We start from the raw sequence: 23,042 nt of genomic DNA, 5'->3' as shown, positions 1-23,042 counted from the left end.
ACAGCAAGAATGGGGTATGCTGGCTGGCAGCAGGAGTTTTCCTGGACCTGGTGTGGTTTTGAGTAATAGAAGAGTCAGAACTAAATGAGGAATCACACAGAAAAGTCAAATTTTCAGGGAGCAGTGGCATCTGTGGAGTAGAGAGCCTTTGCATTGTAGAAAAACCTCACAGCTGCCTATTCCAAACGGCTGAGGAGAAATAAAGGATAAATGAACTGCACAAACCCTGGATCATAAAAAAATTCCAGTCAGCCTGGGATAAGGTCTTGCCCATTCTATAATAGCTGGTCCAGGAAAAACTTCCTTTAATGATGGAAAGGCGGTAGGGATGGGGGTAGGGGGAAGGAACAAGCACAGGATATATACAAGGAAAAAAAATGAGGAAAAGAAAAAGAAAATTCAAATGCTAAATAAAGGTGATGTCAGAAAAATGTTGTCACATAGCAGATACAACCTGTAACCAGAGACAGAACCTGCTGCATACGAGCTGTGTACGTGTTCATCTCTACAAAATAATATTCAACTGTCTTCTAAAGTAGCTGTACCAATCTATACACTTGCCACTAGCAAAATAAGTTATCCTGTTAGTCTATGTCTTTTCCAATATTTAGCATTGTCAAACTTTTTAGGTTTTTCCCAAGAGATGTTACACAAATTTTCACTGCAGTGCTGTTCCACAGCAGGAAAAATCTGGAAACAACCCACAGGCCCAATAGGAAGTGGAAGGACAAATAAATCCTGCTGTATTCACACAATGCAATCTTATACAATAGTAAAAATGAATGAATTACAGTTACTGACAAAGACGTGGATGAATCCCAGTAATATACTGAGAGAAAAAGGACATTCCAGAAGATTCACATGGCATTATACTCTTTTTATGGAATTCAAAGCCAACTAAAACTAAACAATATAGTATAATAAAGTTATAGAAATGATAATTTTATTCAATTAATAAAACTTAACTTAAAAAGCAAGGGGATTATGTTCAGAATAGGCAAATTTATAGAGGCCTGGGCATGGGGATGGGGAGTGACAGCTAACGGGTACAGGTTTCTTTTTGGGGCAATGAAAATATTCGAAAATTAGATTTTGGTAATGGTTGCACAACTCTGTCAATATACTTCTAAAATTGAATTGTATATTTTAATTATATTTGAATAAAGCTGTTAAACTAAATTAAATAAATTATTAAAGAGTACTATGCATGAACTAATGAAGGTATCCCACAAAACAAGGATTATAACTAATCCTTTTTTTTTTTTGCATTTGAGTTTCATTTTTTAAAGAAGTAACCAAGTATTTCACCAAAGATTAAAAACTCTTAATAAAGAAGCTGCCTCTCTGAAGCAACATCAAAAAGCAGAAATGCAGGAGCTCAGGGAAAAGACAGACCACTGGAGTTGAAATGTAAGCTAGCAGAACTCAATAACGGAGTGAAAAAAATCACAGAAATGAAGACAAAACTGGGAAAAAGTGTAAAAGAATAGACAAGGCTAAAAATACAATAAGGGACACAGAGTATTACAACAAGAAACGTGAGAAAAATAAAATGAAATTAAACAGCTAAAAAGGATTAGAGAGAGAATGATCACTATGGAAGCAAAGCAAAGGTAATCCATTGCATGTATAAACGAAGACCTCAAAGAAGAAAATTAAAAATAATGAAAATAACAAATATTTAAAGGAAAAATCCCCAAAATATAAGACAAAGTCACTAACAAAATTAGGTTGACCACAGATCTCTCCACAAGAGAGATCTGAACCCTTAGAAAATCCTCAAGAAAATAAAGTATGATCTAAGAATTTTATACTTAGTCAAGCTGTTGTTAAAGTATCTAGGCTGTATGATGGTACCATGGGCAACTGACTGTGCACTTTGGATCTTTGGATGATTGCATGGTGACTGTATGGTATGTGAACAATCTCAATAAAATAAAATTAAAAAAATATGTAGGCAAAAAGCTCTAAAACTAATAACTCAGGGAATGTTATTTTCATGAGCCGTTTTTGAAGACTACCAGAGGACAATCAGGGCAATCAAAAGACGGGTGGAAAAAAGGCAATAAAAGGATTGGCAATGAGCACTGAATCTGCTAATGATAAAAGTGGGAACTAAGGTAACAGAACAGAAATTAAATGTTACATGTCCTGACAATATAGAAATGACACAACAAAACCTGCAAAGAGGAGAAGGGGAGAAGGTGGAAAGAGAAAAGCAAGCTGATTTCCTCATTTTTAATTGCTGGGGGTAGATGGGGGAATGTCAACGGATATCATTTAAAGCTAATAAATCTAGTCATTAGTATAAGCATATTTAAAGCATAAAGGCAAACTCTTAAGAAAGATAACATAATCAACTATAATCAGGGGCTAGAGGAGAGGGTAGGAAGGAGAAGGAAGAGGAAATTAATTTCATCACCACTCACAGTGGGGATTAATATATACTATCTAAAGAAATGGATGATTAAGGGTAAAGTTAAAAATATAACCATCAGAACAAATCACAAACCAGAAAACATATGCACATACACAGAAAACAGAACTAACAGTGAAGATTTCTTATAGGCTCTAAAATTAAAATGCAAAACAAAATAGACACCACTAAGACAAAATATGTCGGCATTATCAATAAATACAAATGAGCTAAACTTACCTATTAAAATAAACCTTTCAGATTGTATCACATAGCAAAATCCAATTCAAAAAATCTACTCATGAGACATACCTAAATCAAAATAATTTTTAAAGGTTGAAAGGAAAGATGGGCAAAAGCATAGCAGGCAAATGCAAACAAAAGGAAGCAGGAGTTTTGATCATATATCAGGAAGGGATGAATTCAGGCCAAAAAAAGCCTTTGTTTTTTAGAGAGTAGAACACACTTATATTGAACCAATTTCAGGTAGGCAATAAATAATTCCCAATTCATTAATTCAAGGAAAATTTCTGGAAAATACGTAAGGAATTGTTAACAGTGATTGCTTCTGGCGAGTGTGTGGCAGGGGTGGAGAGAGCTGAGAGGGAAAGGATTTCTATTTTTTACTTTAAACAATTCTGTACAGTTGAATTTTTACCAAGAGCATGGTTTTACCTTTATAGGAAAATTAATCAAAAGATAAGAAATATTTTACTGAACTTAGATGAACACTTTAGCTTCTTTAAAAGTTTAATTACATATAATTTAAAAATGGCATCTAAGAAAACAAACATGAAAGTTTTCAAGATGCTATTCTAATTCCAGATGATTATCAAAGATTTAGATAAATATGTTATACACCTTGAGTTACCAATGCTCAAATTTTCAGTGTTGACTATTATAATTTATAAACGACATGCAAGTACAACAGAAAGAAAGTGTATTAACACTTTACCATAAAACTTCCTAAATATTTGAGGGTTGCCCATTAAGGCAAGAAGTGTATTTTTAAGTACTCCTACTTTTTAACAATGTGATAATGCATCTAAGCAGTTTCAAGAGTTAAATACAGTGATACAAGTTAAAAATAAATAACACCAAAAACAGAGTAATTAAGAATTTCAGTTTTTATTTGTAAATAGCTTAAAGTTAATGACACAGTTGACTCCAGCATGGCAGCGGGTGGATGAAAGTGCTTAAACAGCTTAGGCGTCCCTCTGACATGATGAATACAGAAAAAATTAAAGAATTGTATTGTTTGGGAATGGCAGGGAGATAGCTCTTTTTTTGCAATGGGAGAGGTAGGCCATGCTTCACATACAGAGAAATATAATTAAATCATAAGTTTCAGATTTGGTTACATTATTGCAATAAAAGACTATAGAATTTAAGATTTGTTGTAAGGTTTTACATAGAAAACAACTTGGTTGAAAGGCAAGATTATTTTTTCATTTAAAACTATTTTAAGTAATTATAATGATAAATACTTTGGGTTTTTTAGTCTTATATATTAGGCACTGTAACAAGCCTTAATTACGTGTTATTTCTTTTCATCTTTACACCCACCCTATTAAGGCGGCGCTGTTTTACAGATGAGGAAACAAGCTTATAGAGATGAAGTCACTTGCACAAAGTTACCGAGAGTCTGCCTGCCACACAAACCATGTTCACAATCACTGTCCCCAGACTGTCTCCCTGCAGTTAGCACCATTGGTGCCACGAGTGGAATCTGCCTTTCACCCGCTGAAGTGTTTTCCAATCTTAGCATGTTTTAACACTTCCTAAATCTATGCCACATACCCCTTTATTGGCCCTAATATTGAAAGACAGCACTGCTCAGTCACACACACAAAATGATTTTTGTACTGAACTAATAGATTGGAATTATGTTTAAAAGAATTAACAAATGTGGAGCAGAATGGCTTAGTGGAAAGAAAAGGGGCTTTGGACCAAAACAGACTCCAGGTGGAATCCCTGTTTCATTGCTTACATTATTCTAAACAAGTTATTTCACTTCTCTAAGCCTCAGTTTTCTCATCAATGGAAACTCAGATAGTATCTCTTTCATGGTGGTTGTGAAAATTAAATGTATGCATGAGAAAGTGCTAATACATATTGCAAAAACTCAATAATTATTAATTTATCTAATTCTGTACAGTCTGCTTCTATCTCTAGAAGACTTCACTTATCACATTTACTTGCCTTGATTTTTAAAATACTTTTATAAACATTATCTTAATTAATTCAATAAATATTTCTTGACCACCTATATTGTTCTAAACTTGGTTTTATAAACTGGACACTCCCAACCTGGTTGAGACTATGGTAAGTATCTTAAAGCGACAGAGACATTTAAAAAAAATTGTAAAATAAACTCTATAAATATACAAAGTAATTTCATTTGTAATGTGAGAAATCTGGCTAGCAGCAGAAAGAGATACAAAGCAGATACAAAGAGATCCACTGATTCAACTTATTGGCGTTGGGTTAGTTTCAAGAACCTGGCTCTGCCCTTTAAGAGCTATGTGACCTTGGGCAAGTGCCTCTCCTCTCTGTGCCTTTTTTTTTTCTCATTTGTGTAAAGGGGCATCCCTACCTTCTTGGGTTGTTGTCAGGCCTAAATGTATTAATAATGTAAATAGTGTCTGGCACATGGAAATCACTTAACAAATATTATTACTATTATATTCATCATCATTATCTACAGTGTCTGCTGCTGAGGTCCCTGAAGCTTCCCTGGGCCAAGGGTTCTGATCCTTGGGTGTCCATATAGTACAGTTCCTTTACTGCCCTAAGTATCCTTTCAACAAAACCCCTCATTTGGGTCAGCCTTTGTGAGTCTGTTCCTTCAACCTAAATAGTCAAAAAATATAGGTGGATTTATTTAAAAAACCTCTAATGTTTTATATTTTTTTCAATAACAAAAACATTTAAAATGTAAGCATATTTAATAAAAAAATGTATTTAAAAATGCAGATTTTATTAGCTTACCAACAGGGAGAAATTTTATCATCACTAGAAATACATACAATGGTCCTTTTTGTCTTAGGTAGGGTGTCTCACTCAAGAAAATCATGGGAAAAAAAGTGAATTAGAATACACCTGTGAAAACCAATTCTTGACGTCCTGAGTCTAGAAACCTTGTTCAAAAATCTCTTTTCTGAAATCTTTTTTTCATGGCAACCACTTCATTTGCTTTCCTTCTCTTTATCAGTTATGCATACAATTTTTATTGTATTTTTTCTATATTTGATCTCAAATGAGATTATTTTTTGTTTTTCTTGAATTTCTTTACCTGTTTGTCCCATCTCACCTATCAGGGTATGAACTCCAGGGAACAGGGATGTGTCTCCTCCATTTCTTTCATGATGGCAGTGGTGTGTAATGTAACAAGCAGGAGATACGGAATAAGATGCTGGAGAGTCAAGTCCCAACTCTCTCAAGTGTACATATGAAAAGCCACTAAACCTGTCTTAGACTCGTGTCATTCCTATAAAAAGGAGATGATCTCTATCTGATTTCAAAGTCTGCGGTCGCAGTTGATTCGTCGGGGGGGGGGGGGTGGCGGCCGGTTGCTAAATCCTAGGCTCCCAGGATTGCTCGGAGGGTACCGGCGGCGGGGGCTCTTTCCCGGAGGCGAGGGCGAGGCGGGGGACTTGGCCAGGTCCCCGGCGGGGTGGCGTGCAAAGTATGGAGGGCAGCGAGAAAGGAACAGGCGGGACACGGTTCTTTTAGGGTGAAGAAGCCAAGAGAGTTTATTAGGGGAGAGTACAAGCTTATATCGGGCGTTTAGAGGGCGGGGTAGCTGTAGAGGTTAAAGGCTTGGATTGGTTCTGAGAGGGCGCGGAGGTTGATTGAAAAGGGGCGAGAGTTGCTCCGGTAACGGTGTCTGGCAACAATGTATGCGCACTGGTGGTAATGGGAGTTGCACTGGCAACGGGGAGTGTCCGGGCAAGATAAGGGGGTGGGGAAAAGGCGGTTCCCTCCGGCAAGCCTCCCCTAACAGTGGTATTTTGGGTGAGGAAATGGGGCCTGCCTCCGGCCTCACTTTTCCAGGCCCGGGGGGCTGCGGAGGGCGCTGTCGCCCGTGCCCACCACCCTCCCCAGGGGCTGATCAGGTCCCCCAGCCCAGGCCCGCCAAGTTGAAGCACGTAATCAGTGTCCCGCAAAAGTCCATGGGATTTTTTACTTTGTTTCTCTGACTCTGATGGATAGAATTCATGAAAAGTTTTATAGTTATATCCACAGGCATATCTGGTACAGCTCATATTCAAAACTAAAATTACTCATGGAGAGTGATGAATAACAACTGTTAATGTCAAATGGCCAAGGCCACCTGATCTGGATTTGTGGAGGGCATTTCCCTTCTGATAGTTTATCTTTAAAGCAGTAGTTAGAATTAGCTTCCAAGTAATGGCATTTCATCATTTATCATAAGCTACCATAGTTTAACCCCAGCCTGACCCTCAGCAACTTCATTAGTCTAAGGTTAACCTGTCACCACTCATTGGCAGACTCTGAGCTTTTACGTGGCCATAGAACACTGTGACTTCATATTTATGGCTCTGACATGCATATGATTTAAAGCAAAATCTCATCTGGCCGCATTTGAAGATTTCAGCTTAAACTCTGTCTTCTCCTTCTCCCCTGCCCCAACAATTTATGACTAAATAAGTAGCATAAATTAAACAAAAAGTCTTACAGGTCACATTTTTACTCTCTGTTATAGAATCATATCAATATAGTAATAATAATTTTTCTATAAATTGTCCAAGTAAAATACTCAATATTCTAACTAGTGCATTTGAACAAGACTGGATCGTAAAAGAATCAAAATCACTTATGTGCCAGTTTGGATATATAATCGCCCCCAAAATGCCATTATCTTTGATATAGTCTTGAGGAGGCAGACATATGAGTGTTGATTAGGTTGGAACCTTTGGCTTAGGTTGTTTCCATGGAGATGTGACCCACCCAACTGTAGGTGATAACTCTGATTTGATAATTTCCATGGAGGTGTGGCCCCATCCATTCAGCATGGGCCTTGATTAGTTTACCAGAGCCCTATATAAGAGCACAAACAAGGAACTCAGTGCAGCAGCTCAAAGAGACACTAAAGATAGCTGCTGAAGACTGAAACTGACACTTTGGAGAACACCATTTTGAAACGCAACCTGGGAGCAAACAGTCACCAGCCACGTGCCTTCCCAGCTAACAGAGGTTTTCTGGATACCAATGGCCTTTCTCCAGTGTAGGTGCCCTACTATTGATGTCTTACCTTGGATCTTTATGGCATTAAGACGGTAACTTTGTAAACAAATGAACCCCCTTTATAAAAGCCAATCCATTTCTGGTGTTTTGCAAAACAGCAGCATTAGCAAACCAGAACAACTTACTTGACATTTCTGACGCAATTGTCGTAGTTCTTTTATAACTGGGGCTAGAGCTGACTTCTTTTCAGATACCAGTGAATTCAGTTTTTTCACCTGTCATTTAAACAAAAAGCATGATGCCTTCAAAAAATTCAAAAGAAGAAAAACACTACATGCACAAAGATATTTACTGCAATCTTATATAAAACAGCAAGAAAAATCTAAATTACTTCAGTGCTGAACCACTGGGAAGTGATTTAGTAAATCTTATTCCTCAATAAGATGAAATATCATTTAACTATTCAAGAAGGTAACTATCAAGACTGTAAACCAGCATGGGAAAATATCTGCAATCTAAAATTGAATAAATAAAACAAATTACAAAGTTGTCGGTAAAATACGACTACAACCATGTTGTATTACCTAAAAAAAAAAAAAATACAATTATGTAGTGTAAGCAAAATATACCTAAACGTGGCTGGAGTGATATTCAAAATGCTTAACAAACCCAAATGGTGTAAGCAATGACCAACCAGAATGGACATCAGTCATAGAGATGAAAAGGGTCATGAAGGCCTCTTCTGTGCTTAATGTTACTCTTTTTAGTGGTTACATTGTGGAGAAATGCAGAGGGTCCTGGGGGGCCCATGCAACCCAGGAAGCCAGTAGGGGATCTGTGAGAGTCTGGGTCTGCAGCTATTTATGAATGAGTAAGGAAAAATTTTAATATCTGATGAGGTTGTACCAATGCATGCAACTCTGAATATGGAAAGACACTAAGGACACACACAAAAATGAAATAATTTTATCTTTTAGGGTGGTATGATTTGGGAAATTTTACTTTTAATCTTAAAATTTTTTTAAATGTTGTGTAACTTTTACACACTTAAAAAAAACACAAAATGCATCAACTATTAAAAATCGAATAATTTTACTAGAAAGGAAAAATATCCAAAAGAGATTGACATGGACAGATGAAAGAATATAAGATGAACAAACAATGTACAGAAATGACAAGTTTAAATGTTTCACTGAAAACAAAAGAAATACAAAAAATCTACCTTCTAGCTACACAAAAGAAACTAAAAGAATTGTGGGATCACCATTTCAGACATGTCATCCAGTGTTCGTCCTTTCATTTCATCTACTTCACTCTTCAACGCAGACACTCTTTCTAGTTCTTCTTGGGTATAACTATATCCAGATATACCTTTTTTCTCCTCAATGGTTTGCTGTAAGTAAAGAATAAAAGGGCCACAAACTGGGTGTTAAAACCTTGATGAGTCCCATAAAAGTATATGGATTTAATAAAGAACAATAAAGTTGTAAATAAAATAAATTAGATGCCTAAAGGACAATCTTTATTAGCTTCAATAATACTTTACATGTCTTTATAGGTTATAAATCTACACTAAATTTTACCATGGTATCTTCAGGTACATAGGAAGTATTTCTAATTTTAGACTTTAGCATAATGCTATGTACTGAGCACAGAACCTAAAACATAGAATGCACTCAATAAATATTTGGTGAATGATTAAATTCTCAACTGATCAATTATACTTGCATTCATTCACTCAATTCATATTTATTATAAACCTAAATAGCATAGTTCCAGGCACCAACTATACAGCAAAGAACAAAACAAAAAAATCCCATCCTTCACACAGCTTACCTCTAATGAGAGTAAACAAACAATATATAAACAAGTAAAAAACATAGAGAGTTGAGGTGAGAATGGGATTGGAATCTTAAATAGGGTGGTTAAAGAAGGTCTTTCTGAGAGGATACATTTAAGCAAAGAACTGAGTGCAAGTGCAAAAGCCCCGACTGGCAGCATATCTGGCCTGTTCAAGAAATAGCAAGAAGGCCAGTGTAGCTGAAGATAAGAATGCAAACGAGGTGGGGAGTATGGAGGGGATCATATAGGTCTAAGCTGGTGTGCTGGTTTATATATATTATGTCCCCCAGAAAAAGCCATATACTTTAATGCAATCTTGTGGGGGCAGACATATTAGTGTGATTAGGTTGGAACCTATTGGAGATGTTTCCATAGAGATGTGACTCAATCATCTGTGGGCGAGACCTTTCATTGGATTATTTCCATGGAGGTGTTGCCCCATCCATTCAGGGTGGGTCTTTATTGGATCACTGGAGTACTTTAAAAAGAGCCACACAGGCCCAGACACAGAGCAGCTGCAGCTAAGAGATGACAAAACGCCCTAAGAGCAACACTCTGGAGAATGCCATTTTGAAATGCAACCTGGGAGTAAATGGACACCAGCCACGTGCCTTCCAAGCTAACAGAGGTTTTCTGGACACCAATGGCCATCCTTCAGTGAAGGAACTCTATTGCTGATGCCTTACTGTTCTAGTTTGCTAATGTTGCGGAATGTAAAACACTAGAGATGGACCGGCTTTTCTAAAAAGGGGATTTATTTGGCTACACAGTTACAGTCTTAAGGCCATAAAGTGTCCAAGGTAACATATCAGTAATCGGGTACCTTCACTGGAGTATGGCTAATGGCGTCCGGAAAACCTCTGTTAGCTGGGAAGGCATGTGGCTGGTGTCTGCTCCAAAGTTCTGGTTTCAAAATGGCTTTCTCCCAGGACGTTCCTCTCTAGCAAGCTTGCTCCTCTTCAAAACATCACTCACAGCTGCACTGACTTCCTTCTCTTTGAGTCAGCTCATTTATATGGCTCCACTGATCAAGGCCCACCCTGAATGGGTGGGGCCATGCCTCCATGGGAATATCTCATCAGAGTCATCACCCACAGCTGGGTGGGGCACATTCCAAGCAAATCTAATCAGCACCAAAACGTCTGCCCCACAAGACTACATCAAAGATAACGGCGTTTGGGGGGCACAATACATTCAAACCGGCACACTTACCTTGGACACTTTATGGCCTTAAGACTGTAACTTTGTAACCAAATAAACACCCTTTATAAAAGCCAATTCATTTCTGGTATTTTGCCTAATGGCAGCATTAGCAAACTGGAACAGGTGGCTTGCTGCAACAGTGCCAGTTTACATCTATTGTCCCTTTCACTCTCAAAAGTATCTTAGTTTAGATGATAATTTATATTGTTATATTTTTAGGCCAATAAAAGACCTTTGACTTATTTTAAATGAGATTGGAGGCCACTGGAGGGTTTAGAGTAGAGGAATTTTTAAATGATCAACTTAACATCTGTGCCAACATCAGACTATAGAAGGGCAAGGGTGAGAGTGGGGAAGCCAGTTAGAAGACTAATCCAATAATTCGAGTTAGAAATGAAGGTAGTATGAGCCAGGTTGGTGATGGTTGAGGTAATAAGTGGCTCTGTATATATTTTAAAGGTAGATCCAACAAGATGTTCTGACAGATTAGATATGGGATGTGAGGGCAACTGAGGGGTAAAGAATGGCTCCAAGGTTTCTAGCCTGAGTAACTGAGAGGACAGAGCTGCCATTTGTTGACATGAGGAAGACTGGGGAAGACCAGGTGTTTTTTTTTTGGGGGGGGGGGAGGGGGGTATGGTGGTGGTGGTGGTGGTAATGAAATCCAAAGTTTGGTTTTGGATACATCAAAAATTTGAGATGTCTATTAGGCATCCAAGTGGAGATGTCAAGATATAAAAAAGACTGGAAATTGAGGCTGGAGATGTAAATTTGTAAGCTTTCAACACACTGAGGATCTTCAAAGCCATGAGACAGGATAAGAACAACAAAGGAATGTGGATAGACAGAGAAGGGAGCCAAGGAATAAGCCTGGGGAACTCCAACACTTTGACCTTGAAGAAATGAGCAGAAATCAGCAATGGAGTCTGAAAATAATGACAGGATGGAAGGAGAAAAACTAGTATCCTAAAAGACAAATATAGAAAAATTTTACTGAAGACAGTGAACAATTATGTCAAATGCTGTTAGTAAGTCAACTAAGAGAAGACTAAGAATTGATCATTGGGTTTAGCGATGTCTGGAAGGTATTAGTGATCTTGACAAGGGAAATTTCAATGGATTAGTAGGTGTAAAAATATGACCGAAGAAGGTTAATAAGAAAATGGGAGTAAAAAAAAGGAGAGAAAGACAAGAAGAGAGAGAATAGGAGAAGAGGATTAGAATTTGGAGCTGCCAATAAGACTGGGACATGAAGAAAAGGGAACTACAGAGAATTAACCCAAAATTTGGTACGCAATTTTACCTTCATGCATTACTGAATCATAAGGTGTGTACATGCAAGGTATGACTCCAGGAAGCCAAGTGGAAATCAGCAGATGGGTTACTAAAGAGCTGACCAAACATTTCAGCAGTCTTATGGCGCTAGGCAGATAGAAGTTGGAATTCAAGATTTGTGAAGATGTAGGGACCTTGTTAAATGCACCAGGATATCAGCTGAAACCCAAGAAAGGCTACTCCTTAAGAGTAAGGAACACTTCCTAGCAGTGAAGTCTCTGCTACAGGCACAAGGGCTATATTTTAGGACTAAGAGAAAAATGGGAAAACACCAGTTCTAACAAAACCTAACATCAATTTTCATACGTATCAAGGTGCTCTGCCAGCACTTCCTGCTTTCCAGAAAAAGCTAAATCCTCTTAAAGGAAGACAAATGCAGCTAGAGCCTCTAAAATTTAATCGATAAAAAATTCAATAAAAATTACCAGATAAGGCAAGTAACAGGACCAAATGACTGAAAATAAAGAGAAAAGAAATCCAGATACTCATGAGTGAATTTATTCGACAGGAATTTTAAAATATGTGTGATTAGTATACTCAATAAAATAAAGGAAAAATTGCAAAAACCTGGGATCTATAAAACAAAATCAGATGAAAATTCTAGAACTGAGAACCATGATAACTGATACCAAGAATTCAATAAATGAACTTAATAACAGACTGGATACAACAAATAAAGAGGATTAATGAAATGGAAGCTAGAATAACACAAAGAATCTAGATTGAATCACAGAGAGAAAAAATAATAGAAAATGCAACAAAACAAAATGAAACTCATCAGAAACATGGGATATGGTAAAAAAAAAGTCTAACATACATGTAACCAGAGTTCAAGTAAGAGAGGAGAGAATGAGATAGAGCAATACTTGAAAAAATATTGGCTGTAAACTTTTCAAAACTAACAAAAGAAACCACGTCACAGATTCAAGAAGCTTTACAGACTCCAGCAAGACAAATAAAAGAAAACCAACCTAGGAAATTCACAGTAAAACTGTTGAAAAACCAAAGACAAAGAGAAAATCTTAAATGCAACCAGAGAATAACATACTATTTTAAAAAATAAAACACAACAATAAAACTGACAGTTCACTTCTCAACAAAACAATGGAAGCCAGAAGACAATGGAATTACATCTTTAAAGTGCTGAAGGAAGATAGTCACCAACCAAGACTTCTTCATTCTGTCAAATGTCCTTAAAAATGAAGGTGGAATAAAGATGAAGATGATAGAAGAAGATGGGAGAGGGGAGAAGAGAGAAGGGGAAGGGAGAGGAGGAGGAGGAGAGGGAAGAGGAGAGGGAAGAGGAGGAGAAGGGGAGGAGGAGGAGAGAGAGGAGGAGGGGAAGGGGGAGGAGAGGAGGGGGAAAAAGGGAGGAAGAAGAGGAGGGGAGGAGGAAGGGCAGGGAGAGGAGGAGGAAGAGGAAGAAGAGGAGGAAGAGGAAGAGGAAGAAGAGGACGAAGAAGAAAAAGAAGAGGATTTATCACCAGCAGACTTGCCCTATATGAAATACTAAAGATGAGCTCATTGAGCAGAAGAAAAATGATCCCAATAGAGTAATGATGATGCAGGAAGAAAAGAGGAGCCATGAAAAGCATAAACATGCAGATAAATCTGGAAGAATACTGAATATAATAATATCAGGTGAGATTTAAATTATGTATGAAATTAAAATATGTATCAAAAATAGCACAAAATAATGGGAGGAGGTAAACAGAGTTAGAATATTGTAAGGTTCTTGAATTGCCCAGAATATGGTAAAATTACAAATTTAGGGAAGATTACAAGTCAAGGATGCATGCTGTAATCTCTGGCATTAACACTAAAAGGGTAGCAAAATCAATTTATAATCAATAAGCTAAAAAGGGGTAGACATGGAATAAAAAAGAAGGAAAGAAAGGAGACAAAAAGGAACAAAGCAGAAATGGGACATTTCATAATTGATTAATAATTATAATGATTAAGCCTCTAAAATCAGCAATCATGATAAACGTAAATGGACTAAATACTTTAGATAAAAGACAAAGATTTCCATACTACATAAAAAAATGAAACCTAACTGTATGTTCCTTACAAGAGATGTACCATAAGTTTAAGGACAGACAGTGGCTGAAAGAATGCAAAAGATATGTCACTTCAAATCAACTAAAATAAAGTTGTGTGGATGTATTAATAACAGTTAAGAAGATTTTAAGGCCAAGATATACATTAGAAATTAAAAGGGGCATTTCATAATTGTAAGAGGGTCAATTTAACAGGAAGATAATGATCCTAAATTTGTATGTACCTAATAACATTATCTCAAAATATCTGCAGTGTATATTGTTGGTCCTTTGCTGTTATCTCCTTATTGGGCCAGTGCACCCATCCTTAGCTGCTGTGAGTATTGGCTGCTCATGGCTTATAGCTGCCCCTTCTCCAAAGAGAACATTTGGCTGAACAAGAACTGCAGCACACACACCTCCAGGGGTGAGGGCGATCCACTGCCAATGACTAACTGACATAGGGGTACAAAAGGCTAGCCCTTTTGCCTCAAGATAATCTGTGATACAATTTTTGTTCCAAGCTCCTTGTAAGATCAGACTGACATTTCAATCCAATTGAATCTACTATTCTCCCCCTATGTTATCCTACTTCCTTCATCTCCTTTCCCCTAAGAGCACTCCCTCAATGAATCACATGAACAGCATTAAGAATCTCTCTCAAGCTGTGTTCCTAGATAACCTGACCAAAACAGTTGGTATCAAGAGTGGTCTTAGGAAGCAGCTGTAAAAAATGGGCTTCTGAAGTGGTATCATTTGCTGGCTGAATGGAACTGAGTACTGCATCACTGAAGGAGGAATAGTGATAGTCCTAGGCATGCTGTAGCAATGCAATTGCTAAGCATTCCATTTGTGATCAACTGGAATATTGGTGGAAGGGAATGTGGTGGCCAAGAGAGCCTGCTGAGGGGAACATAGGTGATTAAAGGTCATAGCTTCCACACCTCTGGATCCACCATTATGTTTGCACCAAGGCTAATTCTTATAGAATATATACCTGGATGGAGTGAATTTAATGCAAGAAACAAGTAGATATCAGTGCAGCAAGGGGTGGACTGTAGTGGATTCCACTGCTGTCCCACTCAAACCATATCCCCAAGCTACTAAGAATGTTGATTACTAATGGCTCATAGCTGCCCCTTCTCCACAGAATGCTCTCAGCCAAATGGGAGCTGTCTCCCCTGGGAAGTTACACCCTACCACAGCCAAAGACCGGCTAGCATAATGCCATAAAAGACCAGCCCCTTTGTCTCAAAGTGGAACCGACTTCAATTTGTGCTCCAGAGTTCTTCATGGGATTAGAATGAAGCTTTCTCCATCTGAGACCACATCCTTGTGTAGATTTTTTCTGCTTCCCTCACTCCCCTTCTTCTGAGGACATTTCCTCAATAAATCTTTTGTATGAGAATTCTCTTCTAAAGCTCTGCTTCTTGGGAACTCAACTTAAGAAAAAATATAAAACAACAGCTGATGGAATTAAAAGGAGAAACAGACAAATCCAAAACCACAATTAGAGATTTTTAACACATCTCTTTCCATAACTGATGGAACAAGCAGACAAAAACAAAATAAGTAAGGATATGGAAGATTTGAATGTCGTGGTTAACACACTCATTGAACTGACAAATAAAAAACACTATAACCAACAGCTGCAGATTGTACATTCTTTTCAAGTACACATTGATCAATTACCAAAATAAACCATATGCTGGGCAAAACTCAACCACATGGCAAAACTCAACAAATTTCAAAGGACTGAAATCACAGACTATGTTCTCTGATCACAGTGGAATTAAGCTAGAAATCAATAATAGAAGGTGTGCCGGTTTGAATGCATTTTGTACCCCAAATGCCATTATCTTTGATGTAGTCTTGTGGGACAGACTTTTGGTGCTGATTAGATCTGCTTGGAATGTGCCCCATCCAGCTGTGGGTGGTGACTCTGGTGGGATACTCCCATGGAGGCGTGGCCCCACACATTCAGGGTGGGCCTTGATCAGTGAAGCCATATAAACATGCTGACTCAGAGATGAAACGGAGTGCAGCTGTGAGTGACGTTTTGAAGAGGAGCAAGCTTGCTAGAGAGGAGCGTCCTGGGAGAAAGCCATTTTGAAACCAGAACTTTGGAGCAGACGCCAGCCACATGCCTTCCCAGCTAACAGAGGTTTTCCGGACGCCATTTGCCATCCTCCAGTGAAGGTACTTGATTACTGATGTGTTACCTTGGACACTTTATGGCCTTAAGACTGTAACTGTATAGCCAAATAAACCCCCTTTTTATAAAAGCCAATCCATCTCTGGTGTTTTGCATTCTGCAGCATTAGCAAACTAGAACAGAAGGGTAAGCAGAAAATCCTTAAAATTTTGGAAATTAAGCAATAGATTAAAGAAATCACAATGGAAATTAGAAAATATTTTAAATAAACAATAATGCAGTTACTACCTATCAAATTTAAAAGTTAGCACCTGTCAGAATCCATGTTGATTTGCCGTAAATTTTTCAATCTTAAGTATATTAACAAGATTCAACAGCTTGAGATACAAAAGTTGATACTGCCAGCTAAATGGAACCACAACTGGGTGAAATTTTTTTTTTTTCTACCAGATTACTGCTAGCTGGTAAACCAGCATCCTGATGAAACAGTTTCCCCATAGGTGAGAGAATAAAAAAGCCAAACAAGAACACTCAGCAATAACTAGTATCCACAATAAGAACAGCTCTGCTATTAGAGGGACTAATCTGGGGTTAAGTCTTTTCTGACAACCAAGGCATAAATACGTAAGGAACAAGCCTGCAGGCAAACTTTCACATAGCACCTTCCCTGGATATTTCTTTCCAAAGCAATTTGGAAACAGCTGCTTAAAAATTTCTGCCCAGCAATCATGATAGATAAATATTTTACTCGGACTGTTTTGGTATTATAATTTTACTCAGTTTAATAGCTAACCAAAAGAAAAACCTATACAGAATTCAACTTCTATCAATAACCCCAAAGTAAGCACACATACAAAAGTTAGTGCTTACTGCTAAATTCAAAATAAAATAATTAGTTCATTTGATATCTCCATAATTAATTCAAGAAAATTAATAACTGTATGGTTTTTCCTGTAAAAACAATGGCCCCAGTATAAAGCTATAACCCACAAACCTCCTGGCATTTGTATTTATGGCAGCGCAAGATATTACCAGTTGATGCTGAATATTTTCATGACGTTGCTTAAGAAGTTCTTCTGTCCTCTGCAAGAGACCGAATTCAGCTTTAAGTTCAGCTATTATCTGATGCTTCTTTTTGAAAACTGTACTTTTGCTTCGAAGTTTACTGACATATCGTTTGAACTGTAAAGGAGCACAATATGTAATCTCATTAGTAGAAGAGTAGTTACTAAATATATATAACCTCAGTATACTGGAAAAATTTTCTTTACTGTCCAACATTCCACAGATGTATATAATAAATTAGTTTTATTAGAAAACTTGAAAATAGTAACTGCTCATTTAAAACACTTTTGTTTTAATTTTTTGGACCCATCTAAATATTCTAAGTCTTTTTGTAAAAGCTTTCTTTTTGGGATTTACAACTAAGGATTAGGAAAACAGAAACTTAACCCTATAAGAGCAAAAAAGTAAACAAAAGAAAGAAGAAAAAGTGGGAGATAATGACCACAATTCTGGCTGTGGTCTTATCATGGTATATCTTATGTACTGCATTATTCTGATAGCAGTGCATTGGATTTATTGAGATTAATATAGCCAACCAGAATAGTTAACACTTACAACCACTATTGATCATTTGAGAAATGTATTGTTAAAATATATACTAAGAAGCATCTGAGGTATTGGGATGAAACATATTAAAAATGTTAAAAAGCTAACAATATTCCACATTGGTGGAAACTCACTGTTGCTTAATTCATCCGTTTACCCATTCATGATGTCAAAGTTATAAATACTCTACTCTAATGAAAAAAAAACCCCGTTATTAAGTAATACCAACTAGAGTTTAGAAAAACAAATTAATGAAGTGAGCATACTATTGAAAGGAATTAATTTGATATGCACTATTTATTAGCTATTATATATTAGGCACTGTGCTGGATTCTGAGTATACAACTCTAAACAAGATACTCACAGGTCCTGCCCCATATTGCTTAAGGAATAGTGGGGAGAAAACACTGACTGATCTTTACAACCATTGGGAACATTACAAAGGAGTGTAGGGGCCCTAAGAATAAATAATAGGAGTCTTAACCTAGGTTGGGATGGAAGAGGCAGGTGGGAGGTGGTACTCAGGGATTACAGCAAGCTTCTCATAATAAGTTATATTTAAGCCAAGACTGAAGGAGTAGGAGAGTGCTAGAGGAAGGAGGAAAGAGGCAGGGAAGGGCATTGCAGGGAGCAGGAACAGCACTGTGTCATCAAAGGTGTTGCTCAGTGAGAGAAGTGAATGCCAAAAGCAAATGTGACAAACTGCTGGTGTTTCTGAAACAGAACACAGTATTTCTTTTTTGTAGTTCCTTTTATGTACCATTAATACTAACAATTTTTAGGTGTTTTTTTATTGCATAAAATAACTTTTCTGTTTATAACTATTCTTTTATTAACTACATTATAAATGCATTTCTCCATATTAAGAACCTGGCTTACTATATACACATTAGTTCAAAACAAAAGCAAACTTCCATATTAACTAATATGAAGTAATTCTTAGCTAATGTTAGGTTTTTTAATGCCCAGGGCTTTTTAAAGTTTATTTGTGGAATTATAAATAATTTTATAAATAAATAAAACCAATGAGAATATTACTGAAATTTTGGAAAACAAAAAAAAGGAAGAAAAGTTCACTCAAAGCCATGACTCTAATGCAAGCTCTATTATCAAGGTGATATTTTTCCTTCCAATTTCTAAAGCTAAATCAAGGTCAGTAGTTCTAAATTATAAGATAGTAAAATATTCTGGACACAGTATTCCTAAAATTTAGGGAAGTTTTTTCATAAAGACTTGATTGATTACTAAGTACACACAGAAATTCCTTAAAAGTAACAAGATTGAAATTCTTCATGTAAAAATAATCTTCTAATTCCTAGTTTAGTAATCTTTTTTTAACTTGGAAAATGTTGGGAAAAAAACACATTGTGTTTTAGAGGTAGGAAATCAGTTCAAAATATTTTTCTAATCATGAGTAAGTTTCAATCTTAAGGCATCTAACCCACAAATAGCAAATTATCAATGACTATTAGTACAGAAACTGGTTTAAAAATTTAAATCATTCCAGTGTAACTAGAGTCTAATAACTTGCAAATTTTCCTTTTAAAGAATAATTGAATAAGCCTGACATAACCACAGATGCAGAATCCCTAGAGTAACTATATGTTCTATTAAAAGTGTCCTGGGCAAAGTGCCCAAAATGAAATCAACCGTGTTCATCTGCTATCCTCTGTAATATCTAGGCCAATTTCCCCCTTCTCTATCTTGTTGTGCTCCAGAACTATTTTTAAAAGCTAAAAGCTATAAATGTTTTTGGTGAAAGAACAAACCCACAAATTACTCAATGTGCTCTACGCTGATTGGGTATTATTTGACATTCATTGTACATACCACCTTAGGAAAGGGCAGGCAGGGTCAGATTAATCACAGTTCCAAACAATTAAGCCACAGGGGCCATCAAAGAATGCGCTCCAAGAGCCCGACTGTACCTCTGAATTACTTAGAAGAAAGAAATTTTTTTAATGTTTTTCTTCCATTGTTAGTGTCTTTGAATTTTGGGTTATTTCTTGATTTTTAATATTACCAAAAAGATCATGATGAACACATTGATGCTAAATCTTCAGACACATTCTTAGTAATTTCTAGGACCTATTTGCAGAAATGGTCAAAGGGAACATGGGCTTTTGATACATTCTTCCAAACTGCCCTTCAAAAAGACTATATCAATTTATACATATAACAACAGTGCATACTTAGAATATTCTTTATAGTTATCAATTTGATATACAAAAATGTTTCTTTTTATTTGTATTTCTTTAATTAGTAGGGAACTTCACTTTTTCCTTGTTTACTAAGCATTTGTGGGGATTTTTTTTTTAGTGATTTGCCTGTCCTCAGCTCACTTTTCTGTTCAGGAGTTAGTCTTTTTTTTTTTTTTTTTTTTTATATGGATCTATTACAGTGACTTTCAAAGTTTTTTCTCTCAGGAACCCTTAATACTCTTAAAATTGTTGAAGATCCCAGAGGTTTTGTTGATGTGGGTTATAACTATTTACCATATTAAGAATTAAAATTGGGGACATTTTAAAACAAAAGTATGTATTTCATTAGCCACCAGAGCGATGCCATCATCACTCATGTAGCCTCTGTGGACCTCCACTGGATTCCACTAAGGAAAGAATGAGAGTAAATCCGCACCCCCGTCCCTTCCATTCCTGGGACAGAGGAGTCAGAATGATGGCTGGTGAGGCAGGGGTACCTAGGCCAGGGTTGGGGAGCTGCATAGAGGCATGGTCCAGAAGGTTCAGAGGTCAAGTATGCAGGGAGGGGAGGGGGCTGGAGATTCATGGAGAGCTGCAGGCCAGTGGGCTAGTGGCAGGAGACACAAGGCAGTGGAGGGGGTTATGGACGTGCAGGCTAGCAGGCTGAATCAAAGGGCAAGGAATGTGGAACAGTACGCTTGAGGGGACTGAGGAACCACATGGAGGTACAGGCTGGCAGACCTGGCAGCGGAGGATATGGAGTGGGGCAGCGGTCCCGGGAAGCCCTGGGAAGCATGGGCAGAGGGCGAGGATGTGGAATGGAGGGGTGGGGGCAAAGACTTGGTGTGTGGGGGAAGAAACCAGAGTAGTTCGTATTGTTAAGTCGAGCAAAAAAGTTAACTGATTAAACAAATAATTAAATGTACCAGGGAAAAAGAGAGCCAAGTTTCTCAAGGCCAGAGAAGATATTTTAAAACATGGAGAGAAAACTAGAAAGAATCCAAGGTGCAACACTGGAATTGGAGGTATTGTTTTAAAATCATGGTTTTATAATATATCTGTACAGATAGATACAGAAATAGTTATAGATCCATGTGTGACTGCAAATATAAATTGTACTGAAGGATTTAGCCAATGTAATAAGGGAGAGAAATAAATAAAAGGTATAAGGGTTGGAAAGAAAGAAATAAAACTGTCATTATTCACATGTGATAGGATTATCTTTGAATAGGATTATCTTTGAATAAAATCCAAAATAATTTATAAATTATTATAATAAGAAAATCAGCAAGTTTGATACAATCAAATAAAAGTTTGATATAAATCAAAAGCAAAAATTAATTGCATTTCTATATGCCAACAACAAAGAGTTAAAAGACGTAATTTTACAATCACATACAAATGTGTGGGAATAAATTCAATATAAGATTTGTGAAACAAATGGGGAAAATTATAATGTTTTCCTGAAACACTATCTAAGAAGACCTAATAAATGGGGGGCTTCATGTACATGAATTGGAAAATTCAATATCATAAAGATGTCAATTCTCCCCAAATTGATCACAGATTCAATTCAGTTCTAATAAAAATTCAAACAGGTTTTGCATAGAACTTGTTAAGCTGATTCTAAAATTTATATGCAAGGGCAAAAAGATAAGAATAAATCAGGCACATCTTGAAAAGAAAGAACAAGGAAGGGTAAGGGCATGGTGGGGGATACTTAGCAGATATCACAAATTATTATAAAGAATTTAGTATAAAGAGATACACAAACATATACATACATTCACATGTACAAATAAACACACATACATGTTTATACATGTATACATGAAAACATTTTCATCTACTCTGTATTTCATACAATTTTTATAAACATTTTGAAAAGTAAATAGAAATGAAAGAAGGTTCCAAATCTAACCAATAAGAGTTTTCAAAGAAAGGAACAAAAAGGAGAGAATTAACATAAGAACATTTCCCAAAACTAAAGGACATAATATAGGACCCCAAATTAAAAGGGCCAATGGAATGCCCAACTCAATAAGAGAAAGGAAAGGGTTATATTCTAGCCCATCATCTGAAAATTTAGAAAATCAGAGGAATAGAGAGGACCCCAAAAGTTTCAAGAAGAGGTAAAGTACAAACAACAGTAACAATAAAAGTTTGCATCCCAAGGATGGGAATCAGAACAGCCTTGCTCAGCAACACTGAGTGTTAGAAGACAATAGAACTAACTATGCCTTCAAATGTTCAGGGAAAAAGATATTCAACCAACAATTTATTACTTAGCCAAACTACCAATCATGTATAAAGGTGGAACAAAGGCAGTTTTAATCATGCAAGTTTCTCAAAAAATTAATCTTGCAACCCTCCTTTTCAGGAACATTTTCTATTACAATAGGAAATAGGAAAGAGAAGATATGGGATGTAGGAAACAGGAGATCCAAAGCAGGAAAATAATAAAAGGAGTTTCCAAGATGATGAATGGGAAGCCCCAGATTACAGTTGCGCAGCAAGCCTAGAAAGAATTCTTATACTGGGACAGAATAATGAGAGGGCTCCAGAAAGAATAAATCCAATAAAAAATATATAACTGATAGATAACTTGTATGGTCATACACCATATTAAGAGAAATTATACAGTTTTATTAGAAAATCTGGAACTAAACAATAGGTACATAGAAAACTAACCAAACAATAAAAAATGAAGCCAGTATTAATTTCTGTAAACAATATGTTTACATAATCATAATGAATACACTAAACAATTATTTAACCAAAAAATATAATTATATTGAGAGGCTGCAGAGAAGGAGTATGGGGGTTGGGCAGGGAAGACGGAGTAAAAGAACTGAATTCTTGTTTACCACAGCAGAATGTTCAGAATGGAAAAATCAAGAAATTTCAGCATAAACATGTTATTTACAAATATGGGAATAAATACTAGAAGAACACTAAGAGTTAAGAATGGTTTCCTCTGGGGAGCATGAACTGGGAGTGTGGAGGGGGATCATTATTTTCATTATGAG

At 36.7% G+C, this 23,042-nt stretch overlaps 1 protein-coding gene across 6 annotated transcripts in view; it reads right to left on the bottom strand.

Moving 5' to 3' along the window:
- Positions 1-23,042, bottom strand: part of IFT81 (intraflagellar transport 81) — a 112,667-nt gene that overhangs the window by 15,981 nt on the left and 73,644 nt on the right. For 5 of the 6 annotated variants that reach the window (XM_037817254.1, XM_037817250.1, XM_037817251.1 and 2 more), the window contains exons 12-14: positions 17,234-17,383; positions 8,892-9,020; positions 7,813-7,902 (exon numbers count right to left, since the gene is read on the bottom strand). In XM_037817254.1, coding sequence (XP_037673182.1) covers positions 7,813-7,902; positions 8,892-9,020; positions 17,234-17,383 — 369 coding nt within the window. Of the gene's footprint in view, positions 1-7,812; positions 7,903-8,887; positions 9,021-17,233; positions 17,384-23,042 lie in introns of all 6 variants that reach the window. The other variant, XR_005214047.1, reaches the window with a different exon arrangement.

The sequence above is a fragment of the Choloepus didactylus genome, chromosome 23 (assembly GCF_015220235.1).
Source record: "Choloepus didactylus isolate mChoDid1 chromosome 23, mChoDid1.pri, whole genome shotgun sequence".
Classification (NCBI taxonomy): domain Eukaryota; kingdom Metazoa; phylum Chordata; class Mammalia; order Pilosa; family Megalonychidae; genus Choloepus; species Choloepus didactylus.
This window is presented reverse-complemented; position numbering and strand designations above follow the sequence as displayed.